The 13,858-nt window shown below is 43.2% G+C and overlaps 1 protein-coding gene across 2 annotated transcripts in view; it reads left to right on the plus strand.

The window, feature by feature from the left end:
• Positions 1-13,858, plus strand: part of ntmt2 (N-terminal Xaa-Pro-Lys N-methyltransferase) — a 105,031-nt gene that overhangs the window by 8,915 nt on the left and 82,258 nt on the right. For both annotated transcript variants that reach the window (XM_077533438.1, XM_077533439.1), the window contains exon 3: positions 5,797-6,017. In XM_077533438.1, the coding sequence (XP_077389564.1) occupies positions 5,797-6,017 (221 nt within the window). The remainder of the gene's footprint in view (positions 1-5,796; positions 6,018-13,858) is intronic.

The following is a 13,858-nucleotide window of genomic DNA, read 5'->3' on the forward strand; positions in this document are numbered from 1 at the left end:
AGCTAAGGGAAAATCTGAGACACTACAAGCCATTAATTCCCTCCATCGTCATGGGGAATGAGCCCCTCAAGCAGTGCTGGCTCCTGTTCTCTTCACCCTGTACACCTCGGACCTCTGCTACAACATAGAGATGTGTCATGTTCAGAAGTACGCCACTGACACAGCCATCGTTGGGTGCATCCAGAACGACAGAGAGGAGGAGTATCGGAGACTGGTCAGAGACTTTGCTGCTTGGTGCCACACCAACAACCTACAGCTCAATACCTCTAAAATGAAGGAGCTGGTCATTGACTTTAGGAGGTCCAGATCAGGAATGCGACCAGTCCTGTTAGAGGGAGCTGAGGTGGACGTGGTGGACAGTTACAAATGCCTTGGGTTGTGGCTGGACAATAAATTGGACTGGACAACACACACCAGTCACCTGTACAGGAAGACACAAAGCAGGATGTACTTCCTCAGGAGACTGCGTTCTTTCAACATCTGCAGCAAACTTCTGAAGATGTTTTACCAGTCTGTGGTTGCCAGTGTCCTCTTTTACACCGTGATGTCCGCATTTACACCGCATATCCAAGAAGGACTTTCACAGACTGAACAAGCCTATCAGGCGGGCCGGCTCTGTTGTCGGCATGAAGCTCGACTCTCTGGTGACAGTGGCAGAGAAGAGGACTCATGACAAACCGCTGGATATTATGGACAATACCCAGCCACACACCACCAGGTGGTGATCAGTTGACAGCTCCGCCCCTCTCTTCACCCGAGTGTCCAAAACATGCGGCCGCAAATCCGATGACACGACTACAAAGTCGATCATCGAACTGCGGCCTAGGGTGTCCTGGTGCCAAGTGTGCATATGTACACCCTTATGTTTGAACATGGTGTTCGTTATGGACAATCCGTGACGAGCACAGAAGTCCAATAACAGAACACCGCTCGGGTTCCGGTCGGGGGAGCCGTTCCTCCCAAGCACGCCCCTCCAGGTCTCACTGTCATTGCCCACGTGAGCGTTGAAGTCCCCCAGCAGGACGAGGGAGTCCCCAGGGGGAGCGCTCTCCAGCACACCCTCCAAGGACTCCAAAAAGGGTGGGTACTCTGAACTGCTGTTTGGTGCATATGCACAAACAGGCGCCGAGCCTGGGGGCAATAAGTATGCCCACACCTGCTCTGCGCCTCTCACCGTGGGCAACTCCAGATTGGAAGAGAGTCCAACCCCTCTCGAGAGGACTGGTACCAGAGCCCAAGCTGTGTGTGGAGGCGACTCCAACTATATCTAGTCGGAACTTCTCGGCCTCACACACCAACTCGGGCTCCTTCCCTACCAGAGAGGTGACATTCCATGTCCCGAGAGCCAGCTTCTATAGCCGGGGATCGGTCCGCCAAGGTCTCCCCCCTTGGCTGCCGCCCAGCTAGCTCAGCACCCGACCCCTTTGGGCCCTCCCACCGGTGGTGAGCCTGTGGGAAGGGGGACCCACGTTGCCTTTTCGGCCTGTGCCCGGCCGGGCCCCATCGGTGCAGGCCCGGCCACCAGGCGCTCACCAACGAGCCCCGCCTCCAGGCCTGGCTCCAGAGAGGGGCCCCGGTGACCCGCGTGCGGGCAAGGGAAACGTGTTTCCAATAATTGTATACATCATAAGGGTTTTTGAGCCGTGCTTAGTCTGGCCCCTCACCTAGGACCTGTTTGCCATGGGTGACTCTGCCAGGGGCATAAAGCCCCAGACAACATAGCTCATTGGGACACGCAAACCCCTCCACCACGGTAAAGTGCCGGCTCATGGAGGGAATATATATATATATATATATATATATATATATATATATATATATATATATATATATATATATATATATATATATATATATATATATATATATATATATATATATATATATATAGGGGGCGGCACGGTAGTCGAGTGGTTAGCACGTCCGCTTCCCAGTTCTGAGGTCTCCGGTTCGAGTCCAGGCTCGGACCTTCCTGGGTGGAGTTTGCATGTTCTCCCCGTGCCCGCGTGGGTCTTCTCCGGGTACTCCGGTCTCCTCCCACATTCCAAAGACATGCATGGCAGGTTAATTGGGCGCTCCGAATTGTCCCTAGGTGTGCGTGTGAGTGTGGATGGTTGTTCGTCTCTGTGTGCCCTGCGATTGGTTGGCAACCAGTCCAGGGTGTTCCCCGCCTACTGCCCAGAGCCAGCTGAGATAGGCGCCAGCAGCCCCCGCGACCCTTGTGAGGAATAAGCGGTCAAGAAAATGGATGGATGGATATATATATATATAAATATATATATATATATATATATATATATATATATATATATATATATATATATTTATACCCGCACACTAGGGTTGGGCGGCATTAAGATTTTGACACCGTTTCACCATCTCCTCATTACACCGGGTTATACGGTAATATCGTCACATTCTTCCTCTTTAGTTTTCTGGGAGTTACATTTTGTTGTGATTTGGGTGCTCCATGGTTGCAATGGCAAAAAATGAATAAACCTGGGTGTCGTGAGGTAAAGTGCGTTCTTCCAGCTATCAAAAAAAATAAAAAAAAATAAAATCACAATTTATTTTATTTTTTTATTTATTTATTTATTTTTTTTTATCACTCACTCACACAAGCTTACTTTATGTCCCCAACCCAGTTGCGTACCCATCGGCTGTCGGGTCGCGCTGGCACCGGCTGGGGGGGGAGGACCAAGGTTGAGTGGACGTACAAGGGGGGCCTCCCCGCGGCTCCGGGCCACCGCGGCTGGGCGGTCGAGTGCGGGCTCGTTCGCCCTCTCTCTCCGGTAATGATCCTTCCGCAGGTTCACCTATGGAAACCTTGTTACGACTTTTACTTCCTCTAGTATAGTCAGGTTTTTGCACCTTTTTTGCGACCAATGTAGTTGCGTCGGGAGCTGCTAGCCATCTTGTCTTTAATTGTCCCGGTTCATTGGCTGTCACATGACTGTCACATGATTAATTATTGCTTTTAGTTTTTTAAATAGTTATAAGCAAATAGTTATATGAAGTTGAAAACAAGTACTGTATTTTCCACACTATAAGGCGCACCTAAGAGACTTCAATTCTTTCAAAAGCTGACCATGCGCCTTATAATCCAGTGCGCCTTATATATGGATCAATATTGAGCCGCAACAGGTCTCGCTGTCAAGACGCTATCGGTGACCCTGCACGATCGGTGACACGCATGCGTAGAAGATCCCGCCATCTTGGATCGCTAGCTAATACTAATATATATATATATATATATATGTATATATATATATATATATATATATATATATATATATATATATATATATATATATATTAGGGGTGTTAAAAAAATCGATTCGGCGATATATCGCGATACGACATCACGCGATTCTCCAATCGATTCAATAAAAAAAAATCGTTTTATTTTTTATTTTTTTATTTTTTATTTTTTTTAAGAGCTCAGAATTGTTCATTCGGTAGTCTTACCGATTCAACGTCTTATCATCATTGCCTTTTTGTGTGTGTGTGTGTGTGTGAATCGATTTTTAAACTTCCATTTTTAATGGAAAAATATTCAACAAAACGTCTGACTTCGGGTTCGGATTCACACCTTGAGCATGGAAGAATGTTATATGAACGGAACATTAAGCCTTAATATTTTATTTTAATGCTGTTCAAACATGAAACAGATTACAACCTCTATAAGACTGAAATTTCAGATAAATAAATAATACATTTTCATATAAATCTTACACTCTACAAGCTTACTGATTAGTATTTTCTAAATTTGAATGAAAAAAAATCGCAACAATCGACTTAAAAATTCGTATCGGGATTAATCGGTATCGAATCGAATCGTGACCTGTGAATCGTGATACGAATCGAATCGTCAGGTACAAGGCAATTCACACCCCTAATACATATATATATATATATATATATATATATATATATATATATATATATATATATATATATATATGTATTTTTATGACGGTATTTAAAGTGACATGTTTCTATTTTTAGACACCGCGGGATACCTTATTACCGTATTACCGCCCAACCCGACCGCACACACATTCTCCACAAATAAACGTGGTCTCCGGGTGGGACGCGAACCAGCGCCGCCAGCACCAAGCCGAGGGAAAGCGTTGTCTTGCCAGTGCCCATTTACACTCCTCTAAACAACACCTTTTCTTTTTGTGCCGCTTTTTCGGCTGAAAACCAGGATCGACTCATGTTGACTCGAAAGCCACGTTTAATCTCGAGAGGTTTTGAGAGACTTCCCGTCACATTCTTGAATGAACTCGGCTCGTTTGTGATGTGTGATTGTGCCGTGTGGCTGCACACCACACACGGTACGTTCAAAACTGTAACTCCCGTGATTTTTTTCTCTTCAAGCGTCCGTCAAAGATTGGAAATCGGCCGACAATTTTAAAATCTTGCCGAGTGAACTAGGGTTTATGGTTTAAACATAAAGATAATGACTATTCACATTTAAATTGTATCAGAAAAAGAAAAAGAGTGCTTCAAGAAACATTACGGAATAGTTACCATTTCCATCTGAACTCTGGGTGGCACTGATGTAACGATGTACATGACTTGACGAAGAAGAAGGAATCTTTTGTGACATATCGCTCTGCTACACTGTAATATGTAAATAAATAAATAAATAAATAAATAATTCCTATGTCATGAGAACAATATTTTTTTATAAGTTGTTGAAGGTTGTTGTTTCTTTTTTTCTTTGAAAAATGTCAATAAATATATTGCTGGTAAAATAAATAAATAAATAAATGACTGATTACTGAAAATATTATAGCGACTGAACTCGGGTATCTGGTACAAGTTATACCCTAATGCTGCGTTCTCACCAAATGCGAGGGAGGCGATTCGGCGGCGCGTTTGCATTGTAGTCAATGGAGTTCGCGCGCAACGGAACGTAAGTGCGTGGGGCGGCGCGGAGGATGCGTTTCGCGTGTTGGGACGCGGTGCGCAGCAGCGAAAAACTGCACATTTGTAACGAAAATCCGAACATTCGCATATTCGTTGAAGTTAAAAAAATTCAACTTTTTTCGCGTTTCGCCTGGCGGTAGCCAATCGCCTTCGAGTACGGGCCACGTCACACACAGCGTCCTCTCTATTGTCACCCCAAGCGCAACAACACGGCCAGCCGTGACAGAATGATGATCAATAAAGTGCTGGTAAGTCTGTTTACTTGCTTTTGAACTGTACCGAGTTAGCAGCAGTGCTTATTATTAATGTCAAAGCTATTTTTAGCACAAATGCCGGCCGCCCGATTGCCACTAAAAAAGCGAAGGTGCTATCATGTACCTCAAAAGAGGAGAAAATAGTACCACGGCTGTTTTGTCCCTGGGAAGAAGTGGAAGTAGTTGGCGGTGCCCACTTTTTGTTGACTCGCTAAAGTGCTCCACTTCCTTGTTCACCAAGGGACACGCCTCCTCCACTCCGGTGCGCACGAAAGCCCGAATGAGTGGCAATTGTTCCAAAAACACTCGGTGAAACGCTCGCGAAGGAAGTGTTCCAGTTCGCCTTTTCTGATTTGGTGAGAACGTGGCATTACCCTTGCCAAAGCACTAAACTTATTCATTTTGTACTTGGGAGATGTACGTTTCATGAAAAATCATTATTTAAGATTCTAAGCTACAGCAATGAAATGTCTTTTCATTTCCCCCCCTAATGCTTGTCCAAAAAGAACATAATTGAATTCAAGCAGTGCCATAATAGTTTTTGCATAAATGCTCCAGAAGAGTAATATCTTGATTACTGTATGTTGTTTTTGTTTCTCTATAGGTCACCTGACGGACAAAGACCTGATGAACTTCCTTATTCGCTGTAAGAAGAGTTTGTGTTTAAATGGTGTCATTATTATAAAAGACAATATGGCACGACAGGGCTGCAAGTTAGACACCATCGACAGCAGCATTAGTCGACACCTGGACATCATGAAGAGCATTATTTTCAAGGCCGGCCTAGAGATCTTGGCTATTGAGAAGCAGGAGGGCTTCCCAGAGGTAATCATGCCTGTATGGATGATTGCAATGAAATAGAATCGAGCAAACGGGCCATTAATGTTTGATTAGACCAGGGGTGTCCAAACTTTTTCATTTGAGGGCCACATACAGAAAATCATAAGGACGCAAGGGCCACATAATATTATGAAGAGAAATTGTGTTTAGTCTTAAAAGTTGTACAAATAATTTATTTGTGCTTTTGCAAATTTAGAAAAATGCTACAGTATATAAATTTGTAATATGGCAGTAGGGTTATTATAGTTTTGGAATTTTTCATTTTAGTTTTTATTTTGTTTTGAGTTTTGTTTTTTTAAATTGAGTTATTTTTAATTACTTTTCAGGGTGGTTCTGTTAATTTTTTTTATTAGTTTTAGTTACTAAATGTTTAGTTTTAGTTTAGTTAGCTTCAGTATTAGGTTTTGTTTTGGGGTTTTTTAACGTGTATTACTCGTGCGCAACATTTAAAAAACACCATGGCCGCGACGTCATTATTCCGGTTTATATCAAAATAAATCTACTAAAAGGCTCATGCATTAAATTAATTACCAAAGACTAAACCGAAGGACATTTTTGCTATAATTATAGTTTTATTTTAGTTAGTTTTGTAAACATAAAACACAGTTTCAGTTAGTTTTCTTTTTTTTTTTTTTTTTTTTTAAAAAGCACCTTCGTTTTTGTTTTATTTCATTAACGGAATTGTTTTTTGAATTTTTGTTTTTTCGTTAGTATTAGTTAACGAAAATAACCTTTAATAGCACCTGTGTTTTTCGACACCCTCCCTTCTTACTTTGACGATCTCCAAACATTTTTGTTTTTATTTTATTTGAACTGAGTCAAACGCATATGTCGCGGGCCACGAAAAAAGTGGACGGCGGGCCGCAAATGGCCCCCGGGCTGTAGTTTGGACACCCCTGGATTAGACAAATGCACTTTTAGCAATGTGAATCTCCATTTTAAAAGGGCTCTACATTTATATATATATATATGTATATATATATATATATATATATATATATATATATATATATATATATATATATTTTTTTTTTGTTTTGTTTTTTTTGTTTTGTTTTTTATTTACTGGTGAGTGTCAATTATTGGACAGGTGTGTTAACCACATAAAGAGGCACCAATTCCTAGATAGGATTTAGTATGAGATCAATTAATATTTTGCATGCATTTATGCTGTACCTGCATGGACACTTCAAATGGCAATTAAACAAAAGTACATCTTGAAAAGGATTGTCTCATATAAATATTGCTTTGAATTCATGTGACGCACTTAATTGTACACTGCACGTCATTTTTAGAAACCTTTCTGTTTTAAAGTGTATTTTCCCTGTGTCATACATGATAATTGCTCTGTTACTCACAGTCATTGACTTCATCGAATTAGGTGCCTTTCACACAACTGGCCTGGGCTCAAAAAATCCCCTCTGATTCACTGGCCCAGTATGTAATTCACGTCTTTCTCTTAGGGGCATTTTCTCCCGTTTGCGCTGAAAGCAATACAACTTATAACTCATTTTCCAGTATTGGATTAGGCATTGTGTATAAAAGTATATCTCTGGAATCTTATTCCCTGAATTTTCTTTCAAAGCGATCACAATAAATACACACGGTGGAGAACGCCACTATCCTGGTCACGTGATGGTGGTGACGTAGCCCCTGCGTAAACGAAAGTCACCTTCGGTCATTTCCAAAGCATAATTTTCATTACATCGTGGTTATATTGTAGCTGTAAAGCAGTTTAATCACAAGTTAGAAGGCGTCCTCGACGATTTGAATCTAGCGTCCTGGCGTCTTCGAGTGTTTCCGGAGCCGTGATGTCACAGACGCCAAAGTCACCACAGCAGCGTTCGGTTGTATGTGCGGGTTCGCTCCTCCGCCTGGGAGACCCCATGGCTTGCATGAAGTAAGCTTGTGTGTGAGTGTATGAGTGAGTGGTTAAAAAAACAAAAAAAAACGTTTGGTTGTATGCGCTTGTATTGAGTGGTTTTCCAGTTCAACAGTGGTTTATCGTGTCACATTTGGTTGCACTAATGGTCAAGGGAAGTGACAAGAGCTTCTTTAGCTTTCCAAAGGGAGAAAACAAAACAAAACTACGTGACCAGTAGGGGTGTGCTCAAAAAATCGATACGGCAATATATCGTTGCGGGCCTCATTGCAATACACGTATCGATACGCAGGCATCACAATCGATATTGCTCGTTAACTTTAAATCGGTAGCTAACGTTTGCCTTTGCAGCTTGCATTGCCCCTAAAAAATAAAAACCAGCAGCATCTTTGAAGTTAATTGCCTTCAATTAATGCAAAAACAGCTCACCCGTGATTGGACACTGTCTTGATAAGAAAAATTAAAGCAGAGGAAGAATATCAACATTTATTTACTTACAAGCTTAACATGGAAATGTACCAATTTTCCTATATTTTGTTTAAAAAAAACGAAATAAAATGTGTTACATGAAAAAAATGCTGTTTTTATTTCCCCAAATATGTCAAATACGCACATTTTAGAGCTGTAATTTTAATAATAAACGTATCCTTTAGGTATACATATGACTGTTATAAAATGCAAGTAAATTAATGAAAAAATGCCCACCTGTTTTCCCTGCCTCGTGTGTCGACCAATCAGTCCCCTCAACCAGCTGTGTCTTGCGTCAATCAGTGTGTGTATGTATAGTCTGCTGTTTTGTTTTGTTTTTTGTTCAGTTTGTGTCGCTTTCATGGTTCCTTTGTTCCTGCTATTCAGTTGAGTTATTCCTTCGTAGTTGTTTGCTCTTATTTGGGTTTTTTTTCTCCTAGTTCCTGGAATATCTTTTTTTTGTTTGTTTGTTTTTTTTGTTTTGTTTTTGAGCACATGTGCCTCCTTGTACTTGGGTCCTCAACCATGCCTCACATGACACGTTATGGCTTTAAAACAATAAACCCATTTTAACAAACTGGATTGTTTTTATTTCTTCATTGAGCATTTCATGCACAATTTCACACCATTATTTTAGTCATTTTAAATGATAAATATAACATACAGGACTTTCTCAGAAAATTAGAATATTGTGATAAATTCCATTATTTTCTGTAATGCAATTAAATAAGCAAAAATGCCATACATTACGGATTCATTACAAATCAACTGAAATATTGCAAGCCTTTTATTGTTTTAATATTGATTATGGCTTACAGCTTAAGAAAACTAAAATATCCTATCTCAAAATGTCAGAATATTTCCTCAGACCAAGTAAAAAAAAAAAAAAAAGCCATAATATTAAAATAAAAGGCTTGCAATATTTCAGTTGATTTGTAATGAATCCAGACTGTATGACATTTTTGCTTATTTAATTGCGTTACAGAAAATAATGGACTTTATCACAATATTCTAATTTTCTGAGACAGTCCTATATATAAATATAATTTTGGTCTATATAACGTGCCAAAAGGACGTCCACATGAGCTATTTTGAACCCGATTTCAACTTTGAATAGACGTTTTATATATGTCACTAATCTACGTTGAAATGACGTTGACGAAATTACGTAATCTGATATTGCAATCTGCACCCGAGTGTAACGTCTTTTCTACATGTGAACATTACGTAGAAACTACGTTGTTTCTACGTCGGGTTGCTCAACGGGAACGTGGCCGCCTGTTGATGTCTTTCAGCGTGGTGAGTTATGGTCGCCAGCCAAGCACTCAACGCTTTGTGCTAATCATTTTGTGGATTTCAAAGTTTAGTGCTACCCTTGTTTCGTACTGTGCATCGATAACATTTTCATGAATGGAAAATGCAGCTCAAGGTTGTCGCCGCCTTAATGTTTCATGAATGGCCAACGTGTTACTATTGTTTCCATTAACACAACTGTTAACGTCTTTCACGCTTTAGTGCTACAGAAAGTTGAGGTTGCTTGAGCAAATACATACAGAACAGAAACAGTGCACAAACATATCGGTCTATATTTCACTGCGGTCAGGCCAGCCGGCACTCGAAAAGACGAAGTCAAGCCAGCCGCCCCAACGATTGTTAATACTGTGCATTACGGTAACATGCCGACTTGCCCCTGCGTTGGCCACCTTCAAAATAAAAGCTGCTCAACACCTGGTTTAGGGTTTAAAATAAAGAATCATAAAAAAATAACGGTTTGTTATTCCAGAACCAGACCAGTTCTAAGAGGCACTGCACCACCCCAGGTATCCAGCCAAAGTACTTTGAACAAAATCTGATGTTGCATTTCAAAATAAAACTGTTTTGAAAATTGAAATCTCGACATTAATCCCTGATTTCAAAAAATCATTAAAAATTCATGGTTTATTATCACAGGACCAGACCAGTTCTAAGGGACACTACAGCACCCCAGGTATCCAGCCAAAGTACTTTGAACAAAATCTGATGTTGCAGTTCAAAATAAAACTCATTTGAAAATTGAAATCTCGACATTAATCCCTGATTTCAAAAAATCATTAAAAATTCATGGTTTGTTATCCCAGGACCAGACCAGTTCTAAGGGACACTACACAACCCCAGGTATTCCACCAAAGTACTTTGAACAAAATCTGATGTAGCATTTAAAAAAAAAAACTGTTTTGAAAATTTAAATCTCGACATTAACTCTTTGACCGCCATAAACGTTTAAAAACGTTCAGTATAATCCTCGGATAGGCCGCCATAGACGTTTATTGATGTCTACTATGTTTTTTTTATGGAAACGGGTGGAGGAAAACCTTGGGCAGCTGTGCTCCAAGTATCAAGCCGATCGGGTTACTATAATGAGTATTCCTGGCCACTAGATGGCTGTGATGAGTCTTTTGGACAAGATCGGGTAGGAGACAACAGTAGAAGAAGAGAGGCTGAGCTAGAGTGTTGAGGGGGAGAGAATGGCTAACTTGGCTAAGGGAGTCAAAAAGGCTACAGATGGCAATCAGCTCACGCTTGATCCTTATTTTCAAAGCTCAAAAGCATCGACCAGTGCTCAAGAGCACAGTGATGACGGGGTTAAGTCATAGTTGAAGCGGTGATGCGGCCGTTTCGACCACGTCCTAAGGCCCCACCGGCTAGCGATGCTAATAACGTCCTAAGTCCCCACCGGCTAGCGATGCTAACACCGGAGAAATGTGTGCACAGCCGAGCACGTCTGCACAGATGACGTTTCATCGGACGATGACGACTACTATGGGTCCGATGCAAGACAGTCTTGGACAGTCTTTCGTCCTCCAAAGAACGTGAAGGTAAGCGCTAACATGCTAAGAGATTGCTAGTAAGATTACTTTACTAAGTTTCCGGGCGATCTGCTAGCAGCGTGTGTAAATGTGCTGATATACACTAAAACATCTATTACCTATAACAAACGTGAATGTATATTTTATAGATCGTGCTCACAGCAACGTCCGACCGCTGGTTCTACGACAAAGAAAGGTAAAACAAAAAAAAATGTTTTCAATACACCGCAACAATAAAAGGAAAGTCTTTCGATAGTATTGTAATTGTATATGTTTCTTTCAGCTCCTACTCAAAGTGACCCTTCTCACAGTGAGCAGAACAAAGGTAAAAAGAAAAAAAAAGATTCTCCACAGCACTAATAAAATATTTGATGGTAAACATCTTCTATAATTTACAGAATGTGCATCAACCAATACATCTGACACGACTCGGCTGAGTCGAAGAAAAACGGATCCCAGAAAGGCAGGCTCAGAGAAGGAAAACAATCACGGTTTATTCTTTGAATCCACCGAAGAAGCAAATCTTGCTCGCAGGCAAGATAACGCGGATCACAATAACCACTTGCACACAGCAAGGAACCCGAAGGTAACAGAAAACACTTGCAAAAGGCAAGGAACACGAATTTAACAAAAAACACTTGCAAAAGGCAAGGAGCACGAATGTAATACATAACACTTGCAACCGGCAAGCAACGCGAATGTAACATAAAACACTTGCAACGGCAAGGAACGCGAATGTAACAAAAAACACTTGCAAAAGGCAAGGACAGGATAACAAACACAAAACACTTGCACCCGGCAAGGACTACTCGAAATGGAATGCGGAAACAATCAAAAAGGCGGAATAAACAACAGAAAGCGACGCGGATATACACACGTGAATACAGAGTAAATCGAGGACGAAAACAGATTCTATGACTTTACCAAAACTTGAAAACGCGGAGAACACTTGGACACACTGGTGAGCAAATAATAATCCGACGGCTTGCTGTGCTGCTCGGAGTCCTTTTAAAGTCTTGATTGTCAATGCGCTGCAGGTGCGGAGCTGGGGAACGCCCCCCTCGTTGCAGGCACTGAAAGCAAAAGCACAACAGGGCTGAGAACCGAACCATGACAGTACCCCCCCCTTAACGGACGCCCCTTGGCGGACCACCTGGCTTATCTGGATGAGCAGCATAGAAGGTGTCGAGCAAAGACGGGTCTAGGATCCAGGAGCGGGGGACCCATTGCCGCTCCTCTGGTCCGTAACGTTCCCAGTCGACCAGGTACTGGAAGCCCCGGCCCCTGCGCCTAGAGTCCAAGATTTCTTTGACCGTGTAGACAGGATCCCCATCGACCACTCGGGGAGGAGGCGGCGCGGGTGCAGGCGGGTTCAGCGGGCTGGGAGTCTCTGGCTTGAGGAGGGAAACGTGGAACACTGGATGCACCTTGAGTGACGGTGGAAGACGGAGTTTCACAGTTACTGGGTTGATGACGGTGAGTATTTCGAAAGGTCCAATGTAGCGCGGACCCAACTTCTTCGAGCAACCTGCCAGATGCATGTCCCGGGATGAGAGCCAGACCTTGTCTCCTGGCCGGTAAGTGGGCTCCGGACGCCGCAGACGGTCCGCAATCTCCTTATTGCGGGCCACTGAGCGGGATAGCGCCGCTCGGGTCTCCCGCCATACCTTGTGGGCCCGCCGGAGGTGATGTTGGATGGTGGGCAGTTCGATGGGGCCTTCTTGTGAAGGAAACAGAGGTGGCTGATAGCCGTATGCCGCCTTAAAGGGTGAGTGACCTGTCGCAGATGACGGCAGAGTGTTCGTGGCGTACTCGATCCAGGAGAGGTGTGAAGACCAGGATTCCGGGTTGTGCAGGCAAACACATCGTAGGGCAGCTTCAAGGTCCTGGTTGGCCCTCTCCGTCTGGCCGTTGGTTTGGGGATGATATCCAGACGACAAACTGACTGTGGCGGCCAACAACTTACAGAATTTCCTCCAGACCTGGGAGACGAATTGAGGACCCCGGTCGGACACCAAGTCCACCGGAATGCCGTGAAGACGGAAGACATGACGGACGAGGAGTTGAGCAGTCTCCCAGGATGATGGCAGTTTGGAGAGGGCAACAAAGTGAGTCAGCTTCGAAAACCGGTCAACCACTGTCATGATGACCGTGTTTCCCCTTGACCGGGGGAGGCCGGTGATGAAGTCTAATGAGATGTGTGACCAAGGCCGCGCCGGGATGGGTAGCGGCCTTAACAGTCCCATCGGCGGCTGGTGGGACGATTTCCCGCACGCACAAGCGGTACATGCCTTGACGAATTCCGTGACGTCCTTTTTCATGTCGGCCCACCAAAACCGCTGGCCGATCAGGGCAAGAGTCCGGTTGATTCCTGGGTGACATGCCACTCGTGAGGTGTGACCCCACCGTAGGACCTCAGCCCGCACCGGGTCAGGAACAAACAGTTTCTCTGCCGGGCACTCCTCCGGCACAGCGATCCCTTCCTGGGCTTCAGTGACTCGTTTCTCGACCTCCCATCAAACTGCCCCCACGAAGCAATGTGCGGGTAGGACCGGTTCAGTTCCAGCCTCCGGCGTGGCCGCATCGTGGATCCGGGACAAAGCGTCTGGCTTCTGGTTCCGGGATCCCTG

Source organism: Festucalex cinctus, chromosome 10 (assembly GCF_051991245.1).
Source record: "Festucalex cinctus isolate MCC-2025b chromosome 10, RoL_Fcin_1.0, whole genome shotgun sequence".
Lineage (NCBI taxonomy): Eukaryota > Metazoa > Chordata > Actinopteri > Syngnathiformes > Syngnathidae > Festucalex > Festucalex cinctus.